Here is a 17,262-nt window from a genome sequence, read left to right as displayed (position 1 = left end):
ATCAAGAGTCATGTAGGCAGTCGAAATAAAACGAAGTAATCACGGCTCGAAAATTACTCTATATTGCTTCCCATTGTCTCTGAACAACAAATAGAAGGATTTTAAGTACTAAAGGTGGGGTAAAGGTTCAATACTCATATGTCATTGTTGTATGCTATGCAGTTATGTTGTTTATGCATGTTGTTAGTAGTTGCTGCATCCCTGTATCAGTCTGACACGCGATGACATGTGATATGAATGTGTGAGTGGAATGTTGAAATCAAATGCGGAGTGCGTGAGGAGACAGCTGGCTGAGCAGGCTGTGCACAGGATGAGATGACTAGCGAGCGGCTTATTTGGATAAAATAACCTAATATTCCCATACCTACCTTTTCTTCACTCATTATTGGACATCACATAAATATTGGCGACGAGACGAGGATGGGTGGCCTCCAGAACTGATGCCCCAGCTGAGTGCTGTGGTATGCGAAGTTTGAAGATGACCCATCAGAAGTTTAGCTGAATGCTCTGCATCGAAGGTCTCATACAACCAGCGAGGGGTTTCTTTGGATGAAATAGAATCCTGTACATACCTTTTCTTCACTCCTTATTGGACATCACAGTCATCAGGGGACAAAGGGTGCATGAGCCCACTTTCACTACTGACAGCTTTTTGGTGAATCTGTGTCCATGGAATACCACTGTTCTGACAGACTATTGTTGGAAGGCAGACCACACTGCTTGGTGCAGTGATAGGCAGTGGCGGCCGGCACGGCTAACAGGTTGAAGGGTGGGTGGGGGGGCTGTCCATGGGGGTGGGGGAGAGGTGCAATGTAAATTTAAGAAAAATCTAAAAATACTTAGCTTGCTGCCATATCCCGCGTCTCTGCTCCTGCTCTCCTCCGTCAGACTCCTGGAAGAGGAAGCCCAGCCAGGCTCCCCTGACCAATCACAACGCTGCAATGCAGAGTTGTGATTGTTGAGCACCCAGGTTCCCCTAACCAATGAGCGCCGTGATTCGATGCTCAGACAGGGAATGGGGGCCTGGGCATGTTTGCCACACAGGCTGTAATGCAGCCTGCCTGGAGAACAGGGAAAGTGCGCTTGACTGTTTAACCGGCCCCAGACGGCCAGCCAAACAGACATGTGCACTTAGGAGTGGGCAAACCACTACTCCCCTGCCCTGCTCCAAGAGTAGACCAGCCCTGCCTGCCCACCCACAAAGCTGCACGGAAACATAAATTAAAATAACTCAAAGTTATTATCATTTTGTTTCCTTTATTTGCACTGCTTAAAAAGCAATGAGGCCACGCTCCTCCACCATAGCGGAAAAGCCGCCACTGGTGACAGGACACTACCAGTATAGATGGAGAGAGACAGAACAAACCTGGGGTCTCTCAGGAGAGGAACAGGGGTGGGGGCACACCACTTCACCTCCCAGCAAGGTTCTCCCCTGGCATTGTGGTAAATGCAGTTTCAGTTACTTGCTTGCTTCAAGAGTGTTCGAGTATTTCGCCACAGTTGGCGCAGATAGTGCTGATCTCTATACACGTGTTTCTGGTTCCTTAACCGTCATCAGTAGAGATTACAGTCTTTGAAATTCGGGGTTTGCTGAGTAGGCTGCCAATATCTTTCTCAGGTCAGGTACCTCTCACAGGCATGCGGGTGCGATTTAAAGTACTCCCGTGAGTCATTGAGCTGACGGCCTTGTGGATGAAGCACCTGCGCGCCAGTGAGAGCTACCTGACCTGATATAATGTTTGGCAGCCTACTCAGCAAACCCCAAAATACAAGATTGTATTCTCTACTGATGACGGTTAATAAACCAGAAACACGTGTCTAGAGATCAGCACTATCTTCGCCAACCTTGGCGAAACACTCAAAAATATCGGAGCGAGCTACAAGAGACTGCATTTCCCAGAATGCCAGGGGCGAACCTTGCCTGAAAGGTCAGCGGTGTGCTCCCACATCCTGTTGTCTCTCAGATGAGGCTCTACTCCTCTGGAAAGATATAACAAGGTTGTAGAATTGTCAGTCAGAGATCTTCGGAGAAAGATAACAATGTTGGGTACTGTAAAGCTCGACAATACTTCTTTGGAAATTACAATGCTTGGGCACCATAACATTTACAGTGCTCTTCTGGAGAAAGAAAGAGAACAATGCTGTTGCATTGTCAGGGCAGAGCTCTTCTAGAGAAGAATAACAATGCTGGTATCCTTGAGCTGTGGTAAAGCTCTTCTGGAAATAGATTACAATTTTGGCGCACCTTACAGTACACTTCTGGGGAAAAAGAACAATTTTAGGGGGTTTGAGGCCCTCGCCATAGTATACGGGAAAGAGACAACACACTTGGCTCACTGCAACTCTGCCAGTGGTCTTCTGGAGGGAGATAATAATACTAGGGCAACTTTTCAAACAAATAACACTGTTGGGCAGAGAAAATATATGTTGCTGAAATCCAGTACACAATGCTAGTTATAAATACACATACACAAACAAGCACACACCCAACACATACCATTCTCATAGTTACCACTCATTCATACATCATTGATACACTTCTTTCACAACCTCCATTGCACACATACACCATAAAAAACAACATCATTAATACTTAAACCATTATCACCAATCCTGTCACTCTCATGCTTTTAAACCTACACGCTACTCGTGACTCATTTAAACATATACAGATTATACCACACATAAACATGCACTGCAACTGGGCCATATGTGCTTCCTCTAAGATGGTCTTGAGACATCACAAACCATAACTTATCATTACTTATTTGTATCAGTAACTTTTGACGCTCTCCCTCTTTATAGGCATGAACCGAAGGGTTCAGGGCCTTTAACAACCGTTATTGCTCTTGGTAGGGGGTATAAGGCTATAATAGAAGCCGACAAAGAATCAAAAGGGGAGTGAAGAGGTAGTGCTAGAAAGCACTCAGGTGGGCGCACCCTCCTCCAGTTAATGGTATAAATAAACAACAAGATCTACCTCTAGAAGGTTTCCTGTGAGCCAGAGTATATCAGGCATACACAGTATGTGTTAAAATACCCCTCACACACCAAAAGGGCCCTTGGTGTCATGCTTCATCATCGGGGTCTTCCCGCCTCGCTGCGGGACGGGGCGTGCTACGACTAGCAACTACGCTGGAGCACTTAGATATTGTAAGTGCTATGTGAAGTGTATTGAGTGAGTGTGAGTAGGGTCAGGAGTGAAATGGAAAAGTGAGATTTAAAAGAATACCTGGCCTTATGAAAGCAAAAAATTATTTATTAGTCATAGGCTGGTATCGTTAAAAGTAGTGTGGCGGAGACAATCTAGCTTAACAATGGGCTAGTTCTCCTGGTGTTGTCAACATGTTTCGAGGCTGACTGCCTCTTCGTCAGGACGGGGTCAGATCCCTCTGTCACTCACTAAGGTTGGCAACAATGTGTGCTATGTGTATATACAAGTGAATAGAATATAGATTATAATACAACTGCAATATGGCATTCAATTTTGAACAGTTATAGCCCTGTCAGTATTTCTGAGTCGTGGGCTGGAATAAATAGGAGTCAGTGCCCCATGAGCCGGTCTGGAAGAGGGGTACATGGAACTTCCATTAATTCACAAGCAGTCCTCGCATCCTCCCTCATCCGCGGCTTCCAGAGAAGCCGTCCTGTGCAGGAAAAACTACCAAATGGTAAAAGACAGAAATAACAACCTGGGGACAACAAATAAATCCTGGATCGTTTGGGGACAGACAAGGAACAATAAGATGTGTGTATGATCTAATGTAAATAAAGGCAGTATTCATCAGATATCGCTGCTGTGTGAATGGTAGTCTGGGCACTATTTTGTAATTTTTTTATTAAAATAAACTTTCTATGAATATATTCCATATGCTGTTTCTGGCTTTGGACTAATGTGCTTCAAAAACAGGTAAAGGTCCTCTCCAGGTTTAGGAGTGGAGAGCCCGTTGAGATCCTTACTTGCACACATCACGCATCCACTTGTGGCATGCACCTTTCCACCATTCACTATAGCAGATAGTTCTTTGTAGCTGTTCACTCATTGGTGGTCGTTAGTAAGTATTAGACCTGCAGTGCCTAGCAGGTGTATACGCGAGGTTTCCACTTGTACGGTCACCTCATCAGGGCAGTGGGCTCACCTTGGCGTTGAAGCTGAACCTGGACTCCGGAATGTTCTCTGGTCCGCCGTGGACAGCAAAGTGCTTGCAGCCTGCACTGGCCTTGACGTAGCGGGGGTGGGCTCCTTGCAACCCCTTCACAAAGGCTACGGAGAGGGTTCCACTCAAGTAGGGGTCTTCACCATATGTCTCCTGCAGGGGAGGACAAGATTGGGGATGTGTCAGACAAACGCAGAAGGCAAGGGCAGGTTTTGTATGCATCAGCATGCTAACCAGCTGTACCTCAGGGCTTCAGTAACATACAATAGGCAAATCACTTTCCCAATAAGTATAAATACTGTGTGGATGGGGAGAGGGGGATATGACAGACGTTTAAAATCCAAATAGACACAAAGTAGAATAGGAGAAAGGTGAGACATTAGTGAGACATTAAAATATTTTACTGTTAAGATTATTTTTAAAGAACAAGAGGAAATGGCGGAAAGGTTATGCACTTCAATACCCAGTGGCAAATGTAGTGGAGAGGAGTTGTGGAGGTGATGATGAGGAAAAACGAAGATATCAGAAAGACATTTAATGCCCCCTCACCCCCGGTATAAATACTGCAGAGTAGGAAAAGGGGGAGACTATATAATATACAGAGACTGAGGGAGAAGTAGAAAGGGAGATTTGAATACCCTTAGGACAACAATCTGAAGAAGAGAAAAGAAAGTGTATATATGAATCATAAATCAATGTATCTTATTGATACACACATAGTAAACTAGGGAGGGGGTGCCATTATATTACTCATGGCTATGAATGCTGGAACGGAGAAAGAGTTATATGGAATACAAGAAAGAGGCATGTAACTATCTCCTGGATATAAACAATGTAAAAGGGGAGGGAAAGGGAGATACCTATTATGTCTTTTCTTGTTATTTAAAAAATGTGAACCGCAAGCCGAATAGCATCTAGTCACTTATATACACAGCAATCATTGGCATCTAATGTGGATGAAAGAAAACCTTTGTCTTAGAGTCAGTTCTTAATAGCATCTAGGAAGAACAGCAAACATGCCTCCTTCTGGATGTTTACAAGTAATTCATTGCAAAACTTTGGTTGGTACAAGCACACAACTCGGCCTTCTAACTCCCCCTATGGAACCATGAGAAGGCTAAAAACTCCGGACGCAGTGGCCTTCGGCTGGCACAGACAGATGTTATCCATAAGATCGAAAGCTCCAGTTTCATGGAATGGATGCACTTAATTACTAGCGTCAAGATTTTGAATTGAAGTCTGGCTTTTACTGGTAGTCAAAGAATAGCCCATTTGAGATGGGTAACACAATTTCTCATAAGGAGTCCGAAAAGCGGGTAAATGTCAGAATTGGGCGAGTCCACTGCTGGGTTCTATAGTTCCTGCAGTGGAGTAATTTCCCTTTATGAGAAGGCACCAAATAAAGCAATCCAGTCATATAGTCAGTGGTTAATTTGTAAACAAAATAAGTGCTGGGCTCTAGTCAGGAGGCAGCTAGCACCAGCCCATTTCTCCTGTTAGTGCTGCCTAAAACAGAACCAGCCACGAGCCATGAAAGTGGGGAGAGGATGTGGCATAATAACCAGAGCTGCCAACTTCGAGTCTCGGCGTCGGCTTAATATCCTGTGATTCTGGGCAAATCACTTAATCTCCCCACAAACGACTGTGTCCTTAACTGGTGCTCATAAAAAGCACTGGTGTTAATGTTTAAGAGCTGGTCCTGAGCACCGGAAACCATGGGCTCAAAACGTTTTGAGACAGACAAGGGGAATCATTTAATTGACATAGTAAATACATATTTGAGATTATGCCCTTGATGTTAAAGCTGATAGGGATCTGGCCAATCTACATGGGCTTAGCAGTTCAATATGTACTTATCTATGTAACTATGCTAACACACGAACAACAGACATCACGTGTCAACCTATTGTCTTCATTAAGATCTGCTTATATTCTGCCTATGAGGATACATGCAGGGATACTGGCTTCGAAAGTAAAAGGTTATAGGTCTGACCATGATTCTACGCCATGGCTCCTTTAAGTTGAGCTCACTAGTAGACCCACAGTTATTTGTTGTTTTTGAATAGTTTGTGTGGGGGATATAACTGTGCTCAGGTCTTAAAACACACCCCTTGAACCCCAGAATAATTGTTAGTTGATTGTAGTTCCTTTAGGTTGATACTTATTTCACACTAAAAAACAAAAGGGTGTGTGGAGGGTCAGGGGGAATAGTTTAATGACCTGTCTGCTCGCTCCCCAGTCTTATAGATACAAAACACAAAAGAGCAGATCAAGTCAAGGGAATGTGTGTGTCTGTAGTATCAACGCGCGGCACCAATGGTGAGACGTGAAACAAGGGTACCAAACATGAAACCTCTTGGCGGCAGGGGGCTGATAAAATTCCCATCAGACCACCCATGTGGTGGAGTTTGCGTCATGTGGGAATTTGATAATCATGCCATCCAAAAACCAACCAAACAGTGTCGGTACAGGCAAAAATATCACAAATCTGTGATCATTATGTGTATCCTAAAAGTGATGCAAACTGAAAAAGGGGAGAGTAACAGTGCTCAAAATAATTTAAAATTGGCTACCCAGACTTCAGAGAATGTACTAGGAGTCCGAGTGTCAAGGAATAAAAACACGCTAGGTAGTGAGACTACCCTATGGCGCTAAATAGTGTGGTCATATTGTGGTCGACATGTTTCAGCCGTCAGGGCATCTAGCCCGGCTTTCTTCAGGACCTCTATGTAACAAATCTTACTACTGCAACACCAGATAAGACGTCACAGTGAAGAAATGACAAACATGCACTTAAAAAGTTACAACCATATCTAGAAAGCTTAGAATACTTAAGCATCCACTCAAGAGGAAGTAATATTTCTTCTTCCTATCAAAAAGAACAAGAGAGAAAAATGTTAAAGTCACACCAAGTCCCATATCAACACCATAGTGTTCACACGTAAAGACAATTCAGACACACCTGCATGAATAATTTACATTCTGCATACGGGAAAAGCATACTAGCTTAATCACATTGAGGAATTACCTCAAAAGTGATACTCACCCAGCTTTGTGTGGGTGATGGCCTCACCTCACCCGGCAACCGCTCGGGAGTGGCATAATAACCAGAGCTGCCAACTTCGAGTCTCGGCGTCGGCTTAATATCCTGTGATTCTGGGCAAATCACTTAATCTCCCCACAAACGACTGTGTCCTTAACTGGTGCTCATAAAAAGCACTGGTGTTAATGTTTAAGAGCTGGTCCTGAGCACCGGAAACCATGGGCTCAAAACGTTTTGAGACAGACAAGGGGAATCATTTAGTTGACATAGTAAATACATATTTGAGATTATGCCCTTGATGTTAAAGCTGATAGGGATCTGGCCAATCTACATGGGCTTAGCAGTTCAATATGTACTTATCTATGTAACTATGCTAACACACGAACAACAGACATCACGTGTCAACCTATTGTCTTCATTAAGATCTGCTTATATTCTGCCTATGAGGATACATGCAGGGATACTGGCTTCGAAAGTAAAAGGTTATAGGTCTGACCATGATTCTACGCCATGGCTCCTTTAAGTTGAGCTCACTAGTAGACCCACAGTTATTTGTTGTTTTTGAATAGTTTGTGTGGGGGATATAACTGTGCTCAGGTCTTAAAACACACCCCTTGAACCCCAGAATAATTGTTAGTTGATTGTAGTTCCTTTAAGTTGATACTTATTTCACAGCCTTCAATAATTTACATCCCACACTAAGAAATGTGTTATTGGTACCCAAACAGGCCTTTTCTTGGGTGCCTTGGACAGTTAAAAGTTAGTGGGCCTCCCAGTGGGCACTCTAAATTGGACAAACTTAAGGCACTTGACTCTTTCAAGGTAGTAAGGGCAAATAGTTGAAGCTTATGGAGGAACTTATATACTTTCACCCTTATCTAAGGTTTGGCGGACAGGTTCTCAGTCAAAAAACTACTGATGACATGTCCACCATATTACAAGTTTATTATAGTCAATGCCACTCTAAATATACCCGATGAGACATCTTCCATGTTGTGACACAGTGACTTGCCTGCAAAACTTATCCCGGATGTAGGACATACATCTTGCAAAATGTGGTGACTATCTCATCTACCCTATTTGGAGTGCAGAAAGACCCTTTGCACTCTAAATAGGGTGGTAAGGACATACGTCAAAAAGTGGTAGAATTCCAGCATCTGGCAAATCCAGCCCTAGTAAGGGCTTTTGAATCACTATGACGCAATAAATAAAACTTATTGAGTGTGATGGAGCAGGGTGATGAATAATATTTTGTTCAAACCTGCAAAGTTAAACTTCCATAAAAACGTAACTGTATTAACATGCATGTGGTGAAATTATTAATCAACTTAGTTTAAAAATGCATTTATTCAGAAAACACGTGGGATTAACTTATGTGCTCTATGTTGCAAATGCGAAGAAAATAATAAACTAACCTTGTCTATTGTCTTTGTCAGTATTAAATGCGGCTGTTTAATTAATGGCATGTGCTTATTTGTGTGCTTATGTTATGTCTTTTCTGTGACAAAAGCTTGTGGAGAATCCTTGCAGTCTAAAAGAAGAAGGCAGATATAAATGCTGCTTTGTGTGCTCAGCTACGTAACATAAATTAACGGGTTTTTAATTAGCAAAGGGGGTGGGTAACAGAATGGGACTCAATTCTTTAATTAATTGATGTCTTGTGTTTGTTTGAATAATAGTTTCCGAATGAGGCCTAAGGGCTGCAAAGAAATGGCTTTACGAAAATCTGTCCAGAGAGGAGCCTTGCACAGAAGTTGAAACTTTTACCATGTTGACATTTTTGACAGAAAAAGCAGCTTAATAAGTTGTGCTAAACGTGCTCTTGGAGAAAAAGGCTCAAGGACAGGAAACCAGCGTGATTGCCAAGGCAAGGAAGTTGTGGACTGTAACTCGAGAGAAAAGTATCTCTTTTGAGGAAGCCAAATGACGCGAAAGCAAAGGACAAAAGGGCTTATGTAAAAGCCTGAACTTGGTCTAGAAATGGTGATGACTTAATGTGGACTGACATAAGACAGCCAATAAGAATCCCGGATTACTAAGAAAGTATACAAATGTAGAAAAGATTAGCTAGTTAGAAAGGTATAAAACCTGACACCTCATGGACAGGAGGGCGCTTCTCGCTTTCCGATTCCTGATTGACGTGACATGCTGTCGGACTTCTAGCTCACGTAAGGACAGCAGACTTAAATTGATTTTCCTTTCTAGGTGAAGTGAGAATAGTCAGGGAAATAGATTGAGGGAATGGAAACTGTTATTTTTGCTAATATTCATGCTTTCTGAGATTGCCTTGGAACTGTCAGTCTAATAGATCATTTCTTATTAAAATGCTGCTTTCATATTTGCTAATAAAATAAAGATTTATTATTGAAAATGCTCTTTCTTTGAATAATAAAGTCAATAAAAATTAGATTTGAAAAGACAAGCTGGTCTTGTTTATTCGGTCTCTGCAGTCTCATCATCATCGATCTCAATAAAGTTTTCCCTAAAAAGAAAAAGATACAGCAACTACGAAATTATCACTGGCCCTTTAAGAAAACGCATCAGAGCCCCGATCACGTGACTATGACTAACGTCGATCACGTAATTACAAAAACTATCGCCTCGCCTGAATGCTGCGTTTTCAGGCTGTGGATGAGGATTTAGTAGGTCTAATGGAGGGCAGTCGCCAGGATATAAGTGAGTGAACTGGTAACATTTCTAAACCTTTTTTTTATAGCTCGCTACTTTGACCGAGCGCCCTCTAACTTGTACAAACTTAACCCAGTTTGGTATATGAGTGGTACTTTTTTACATTTTATAGATGGTCCGGGCGTGAAGATGTTCCCCCCGCCACAAGCCTAAGGAGTATCGCTTCTGATACTTTAGAGTGAGTTCTATCACTAGAAATCTTCCACTATGAATGTGTATTTTAACTTTCATTTATTTATACTTTATACAACGGGCACTTTTCTTCACTTCTGCATTTTGGAAATCCCTCCCCGCTCACTACTAAATAATCGAGTGTGCCTTTGCTGAGGTCGATAATCCCGAGGGTTAAAATACCTTCATTGCGCTCTATAAATTTGTAGCAGCAATGTTTCTTATATGTAAAACTCATTAATTTTGGTGGGTTTTAATCTTATAAGTACATGCGAATTAGTGAGACATATACAATATTATGCTGTTTCCTTTTCGTATTATTATTTTTTCGGGTAGGCTTACCTTCATGCACTCTTTCTGATATCAATGTTGGCTCTCATATTGAATGACATATTGGTAATATGTTGTAATAGCTCACCCTGTTTTTCTGTCTTTCTGGTTTTTTTGATTGTCTGCAGATATTTCAGCCCTCACTCCTTGGAGGGAACGCACGAGGAAGTTCCTGTGCTTGGTTCACTTTCAAGTTTGTAACCTCTTTTTTCTGTTCTTAGTCCCCCAGGTGACGGTGGTACCTTAGAGCGTATCACCCACAAAGGAGACTTTTTTTGTTTTTTTTTTGTCCTCATTAGCCATATAGCCGATCCAACTGTGCTCCTAGCCGCAATAACACGAGGCCCGACCCCCCTGTAGCACCAAGGAGCCTAGGACTAAGCTCCCGGTACCCAGAGAGTCAGCCCCGATGTCACCAGCAGAGCTTGGATGGAGATTCTCCCTTCGGGCCGGTTCGGCCAGTTGTCCATTAACTGTACGGTACCTCCATTTGGACAGGGATATTTTTAGGCCTAATCATCGGACCCGGGGGAAAAAAAAAACCCGGGTTGGCTAACTATCCCTTCTCCAATTGATCAAAAGGTCCCAAAATCTCAGAGATCGAGGGCTACATGTTCTCGATAGGTCGACCTTCGATGCTGCATATAGTGAAGACAGCCACTCTACATGCGTTGGAGGATTTGTGTTGACCCAGTTTTTGCAGATTTCTCTTCTTGCTAATAAGATGGCATAGAATAAAAACTCTCTCTAAACCTTTGATGTTATTATTCAGACCGAAGATGATTAAAGGCCATGACCAAGGGATAGATAATCTGAGGATAGATTCAAGTGTTATCCTGACTTCTTGCCAAAAAGTGGCAATGTTCGGGCACTCACAGAACATATGGAGATCTGAAGCTGCTGGAAAGAAGCATTTGCAGCAACACTTCCCGGGTTGGAATTTCGAAAGCCGTTTGGGAGAGTAATACGCTCTGTGCAGTGTGAAAAAGTGATTACGCCTCAGCCATGCTGGCTTAATGATTTTGTAGAGGAGGGTAAAAGAATCCTCCCATATGTCCCCCATATTTAGTTCACCCTCTGCACCCCAGAGTTTTTCCGGGAGGTTGAAGTCACGCTCTCCATCTTCTATAATGCGCCAGTAGAAGAGTGAGACCTCTTTTCTTCCCGCAGGTCTCTCAACTAAGATGTTTTCTAGAGGGCTATGTTCTCCCATCATTACTTTCTTCTTGGTTTGAATCCGAAGCCAGCTGCCTAGTTGTAAGTATACTATCCAAGCAAGTGGTGATGTTACCCTAATCTTAAAAATATCCCAACCCATAAGTAATCCTTCAACCAGCAGATCGCCCCACTGTGTTATACCTGCAGCTAGTAGGACTCTTTTAACTGCGTTAGCTTCTTGTGGTGATAGCCCAGGTAAGTCCCAGATCGGAGCATGTTCGGATAGGTATCCTATCCCGGCCTTGGATTTTATTTGAGACCATTCTTTTAAGGTGCCCCATAGTGTCTTTAGTCTGATTTTTTTTAAAAACTTCTGGTGGCCAAACTTAAAAAGAAAACCATTCACTGGAAGGTCCGAGCCCAATAACATTGCCTTATACATAAGCCCGTTTGCATTTTCCCAGGGGATCTTAAGTAGCATCCTGGAATGGGACAGATGAAATGCCCAGGCATAATATTCCAAGTCTGGTAGTGCGAGCCCCCCTTTTTCTCTTCTCCTTCTCAGTTTTTTCCAGGCCAGTCTGCTTGATTTATATCCCCAGATAAATGAATTGATATTTTGCTGACATTTTGCAAGCTGTTTAGTATCAAAGGTTAGCGGGATGGTGTTAAAAATAAAAGTAAACTTCGGGAGAATACTCATTTTTATCAGGCTGGTTCTCCCGTAGATGGTAAGCGGGAGAAAAGACCAAGCTTTCATCAGGGTTTGGGATTCTCGGGAGATCCGGGCTAAGTTGTTTTGAGCCAGATGTTCTAGATCTTTGGTTATTGTAACTCCCAGGTACCTCATTGAGGATTTTACCGGGAGTTGAAGATTGTGAATGTTCCAGACCATGATTTCCGTTTTCCCTGCATTTATTTCATATCCCGAGAATTTTCCAAAGTCCTCCGCTTTCTTTATAATTATAGGGAGTGCCGACGCGGGATCCGTTGTATAGATGAGTATATCATCGGCATAAAGGCCGATCTTCTTTTCCCAGCCCGAAAAAATGAAATGTGGAATATTAATATCCTCCCTAATAGACTGAGCAAACGGTTCTACATACAAATTAAAAAGAAGGGGGGATAGAGGACAGCCCTGCCTTGTTCCTCTGCTAATTTTAAAAGGAGTTGTTTGCATACCATTTATTAGTAGGGATGCGCTGGGGTTTTTGTATAGTAAGCCTATGGCCCTACAAAATTTGGGACCAAGATGGAATTTTTTCATTATTAGATTTAAATATGTCCAGTTTACCCTATCAAACGCTTTGGTGGCGTCGAGGGTCATAATAGCCAGAGGTAGACCGAAAGTTGAGGCGATATCTGCGGCTCCCACCAAATCATAAGTTAAATCGGCCAATTGCCGGCCTCTGATAAACCCCTTTTGGTCAGGGTGGATAATCGATCCAATCTCGCTTCCCAATCTCGCTGCCAAAATTGAAGTAAAAATCTTATAATCATTATTAAGAAGCGAGATCGGGCGATATGATCCACACTCGGCTGGGTCCTTACCTGTTTTCAATATTAAGGCTATATTCGCTTCCCCCCAGGAGCTTGGTGGTGACTCCCCTCTAATCAGTATATCATTAAAAAGATTCGTAAGGACTGGAGTGAGAGTACGATTGAGTACCCTATATAATTCTCCTGGGAGACCGTCCGGTCCCGCGGCCTTACCCTGTGTTAGTTGTTTAATAGTGTTAGAAACTTCTAACTCCGTTATTTCTTTATCTATATTCTCTGTTTGAGAGCTTTTCAATTCAGGGAGAATTATATTATCCAACCATTCGTTCCTTTCATCCAAATTAGCATTAAGTTCCTCTATGTAAATATTCCGGAAGAACTCACTGAAGGCATCACCAATGTCCGTATCTGTTGACCTACTATTGATTTCCCCAGCGACCCTCACTTCTTTAATAAAGTTTCTGGACAGATCAGCTTTTATTTTCCAGGCCAGCAATTTTCCGGCAGATTCGCCATATTCGAAGTGCGCAAGTTTACTTGCCTGCCATCTTTTATTTAGCCTCTCTTGCAGTAGTGTATCTAACTTAGTTTTTAATTCTATTTTCTCCTCTTGATTATCTGAGGAGGCTTGATCTGATGATTCCAAACGGGTCAATTCTTGCTCTATATATAGAATTGCCTCACCGTATTTCTTCCTCCTGTATGAGGCCCTACCAGTAATACAGCCCCTTATAAAGGCTTTCCAGGCCTCCCATACAGTGACCAAACCGGCAGAGCCTAAATTTAGCTCTAAAAAAGAGAAAGTTTCCTGCATCAGATAATCTTTCTCCTCCTCCTCCAATAGAATTGTTCGGTCAAAAGACCAAGATGGATGAGTGGATTTCTGCTCTAATTTTACTGAAAAGAGAATAGCAGAGTGATCTGACAGATGTAGAGGCAAATATGTTATGTTTTTAACCTGATCTTTAATGGAGAGGCTAAATAGGGCATAATCAATTCGTGATTTATGTCTATATTTGTAGTTGTGATAAGAGACTCCCATGGCTTTACCAGCTCTTTGTCTCCATATGTCCTGTAGACCAAGGTTCGACATACATCTAAGCAGTGTATCCCTCATATTACTGTGCGCTACGGCCCTAGAAGTGGGAGATTTGTCTAGTTTTGGGTCTAGGACAAGATTAAAATCTCCCATCCATATTATGGGATCAGAACAGGTAATCAGATAGTTCTGCAGGATATTCAGATATGAAGGATCGTCTTGATTAGGTCCGTAGTAGCTAATAATGGTGAAAGCCTTCGAGAATGATTGGACATTGACTATCAACCATCTACTGCTCGCATCTGTTTTCCAGTCCGTAATCTGGGCCCTTGCTGCTTTTTTAAAAATGATGACATTACCTCGAATACTAGCGTTATGGTCCGTACTAACGAATTTATCAACCCATTTAAGCTTTTTAAATATATCTGTGATGTCTTGATTGTTTAAATGTGTTTCCTGGATCGCAATGATCTGCGCGGGTGAATCTCGTAGGTATTGTAGGATTCTATTCCTCCTTGCCCTAACGCGCAGACCATTTACGTTCCAGGATAGGAATTTAATATCTGACATTAATTTTTATGCTCTTCCACATGGTTTCCCCAGCCTCAACTCTGATACTTTTTTTGCAAGACAACCTGTCGTTAACTACATCTCTTTCTATTTTAGCCAAACAACAGCTTTGAGACAACATTGGATCCATATTCTTCGTGATTATAGAATTCGGTTTATGAGGACTTTTATATTTTGCCTTACCCTTCCCACCCCTCCCACCCCTGGAAAACCCCCCCCAACTTACTCTGGCATGATGTATTGCCAGCTTGTCGTCTCCGACGTGTTCCTGTTCCATGCCGTAATATCACTCTTAACGGTCATTATGGTTGAAATATAACCAGTGGTGATTAACGATTAGTGAAACTGTGGTTTTAATCCCTTATCTAGTAGCTATTTTATATCATATTGTTGCTATTGATGATCCTCGAGTAACCAAAGACGGCTTTGGGCAGTGATATAAAAGTTGAGAATTGAAAATTGAAAATAGGTGCCATTACAACCTAATGAAACCTTGACCTTATACTGGGGATTGAGGTTTATACTGAAATTCCCGCGTTGATACCCGTTGCTCTATTCATGTCTTACCCAATACTATTTTGGTGGCCTATGTTGTGTTGTGTGAAAACAATGTATATATTTTATCTTCCCCCCTTTATATCATTTTTTTTTCTTTTTTTCTTCACCCTCTCCATTTTTGTATTTTTTTTTTGTTTTCTTTTTTCCCCTTTCCCCCTTTTTTTTCCTCAACCAAGTGTTCGTGTTTTCTTCCCCCCCTCTTTTCCCTTACCCCCTTTTTTTTTTTTTTTACTTATTTTACAGATTCCTCTAGTATTTTACCAATATTCTAAACGCGGTCTGGGGGGTTTGCGTGTTGACTAATAGTTACAAGTAGCTCATCAGCTTCAAAGGGAGACTTGACATTGTACATTTTGTTATTGTACATTATCCTAAGGAAGGCAGGGAATCTCATTTGCACGGTAGCACCTAGACTTCTGAACTTCTCCATCCGTTGGCCTAATTCCCACTGCCTATCTAGTGTGGTTTTAGACAGGTCGGACCTCACTTCAAAAGAAAAATCTAAGGCTTTCAAGGTCTTGGTTTTCAGGGCTGAAGTCAAAATCTTCTCTTTGAGTGAATACGTTAGAAAATTCACCAGGATCTTTCTTGGTTTTTCCCTACCTGGTTTAAGACGGAATGGATCCCGGTGTACCCTCTGGATATCTGTTTCTATCTCAGACAGGGGTTCATCCAGATTTAGAGAGTCTTTTAGTATGGTTGCAACGAAACTCCTTAAGTCTCCTCCTTCTTTCCCCTCCGGAATTTTTAGAAGTCTCAAGTTGTTCCTTCTAGAGAAATTTTCGAGAGACTCAACCCTCTCTTTGACTGTGTTGCCTTCCTGTCGTAGTGTCTGAATCTTCGCCTCAGCAGACTTCAATTTTGCCTTGAGTTCTTCCACACAGACCTCTAAACCTCCGGTTCTTAATGAGAGACCATCTTACCTTAGACTCTAAGTTTTCGCACATTGTGCGAATCTCTGATTGAGTTTGTCTAGACTCCTCGAAGCTTCTTTTCGACTCCTCAAACCCATTTCTAATCTCTTCTCTCATACTGAGAAGTATAGCTTGAAGGGTATTGTCGCTACCATTTTCTTCGCAACCTCCACTACATAGATCCAGCTCTTTTGTCCCACTTCCCACTACTGGGGTGGAGGCTTGCTGCTCCGGAGAGATATACAATAAATATATTTAAAAAAAGAGAGATACAGCAACTCGCTCTACTGGATCCCCCATCTTTGCTCCGCTGAGTGATTCACCTGCCCTTGTTGCCTCCACTTCGTCTTCCCCCAAATTGCCAAATATAGATATAATAGTAGTTATAGGTTCAATATCTCCAGCTAACGTAGGTGCAATTTGTGTGTCAACAGATTTTTGGGGCTCTTGGTTTACATTTAATATCTGGGGCAGGACCTTGAAATAGGACTTCAATGAAGGTGTGATTCGGGAGAATTTACTAGCTTTTATTTTAGAATCCCCCTTACTCAGGCTTGCCTTATGAGGTACCTCTTTCGGGGCGGTATACCGTAACTGATGTCCCTTACCCCTTCTCAAATCCCTCGAGATAGGGGGTTGTGGTATGTCAGTCGCAAGCTCGAGCTCAAGTTCTGACTCCGACTCTGTGAAGGACTGTTCCCCTGGGCTCCTTTCAATTACTTGCGCTTGACCAGTGTCCCTGAGACCTGCAGAGGCAACTGATTCTTTATCTTTATTACTACCTTTCCCTTTCCCCTTAGCCTTCCGCTTCCCCAGGGTTCTGGTGGTAGTACTGTATGAAGTCTCACTAGGTGCCTGGTTAGAGTCTTGAAATTGTGCCTTGAATCTGAAGACTCTGGGTGTAAGGTATAAATTCTGCAAAGGGTGACAATCCTGTGTATCTGCAGAGCCCTGACTGTCAATAGATTGAGCCTGACCCCTCAATGCTCTCAACACCTTCCCCCCCTGCTGGTCCCCCTTACCGCACCGAATGATTGTTGCCACTCTTTTTGCAGAGACACCACACACTGCTGCCCTTCTGCTTCTTCGGAGCTCCACAGCTGCGTCGCCCCAGCGGTGGGGTGCAGGGAGGTA

General features: G+C 42.5%; 1 protein-coding gene across 2 annotated transcripts in view; it reads right to left on the bottom strand.

The window, feature by feature from the left end:
- The window catches only part of LOC144823038 (uncharacterized), a 203,833-nt gene that overhangs the window by 124,165 nt on the left and 62,406 nt on the right, over window positions 1-17,262 (bottom strand). For both annotated transcript variants that reach the window (XM_078681181.1, XM_078681182.1), the window contains exon 5: window positions 4,140-4,310. In XM_078681181.1, coding sequence (XP_078537307.1) covers window positions 4,140-4,310 — 171 coding nt within the window. The remainder of the gene's footprint in view (window positions 1-4,139; window positions 4,311-17,262) is intronic.

Source organism: Lissotriton helveticus, chromosome 3_1, assembly GCF_964261635.1.
Source record: "Lissotriton helveticus chromosome 3_1, aLisHel1.1, whole genome shotgun sequence".
NCBI lineage: Eukaryota > Metazoa > Chordata > Amphibia > Caudata > Salamandridae > Lissotriton > Lissotriton helveticus.
The sequence above is the reverse complement of the archived record's forward strand: the minus strand, read 5'-3'. Positions and strand labels throughout refer to the sequence as shown.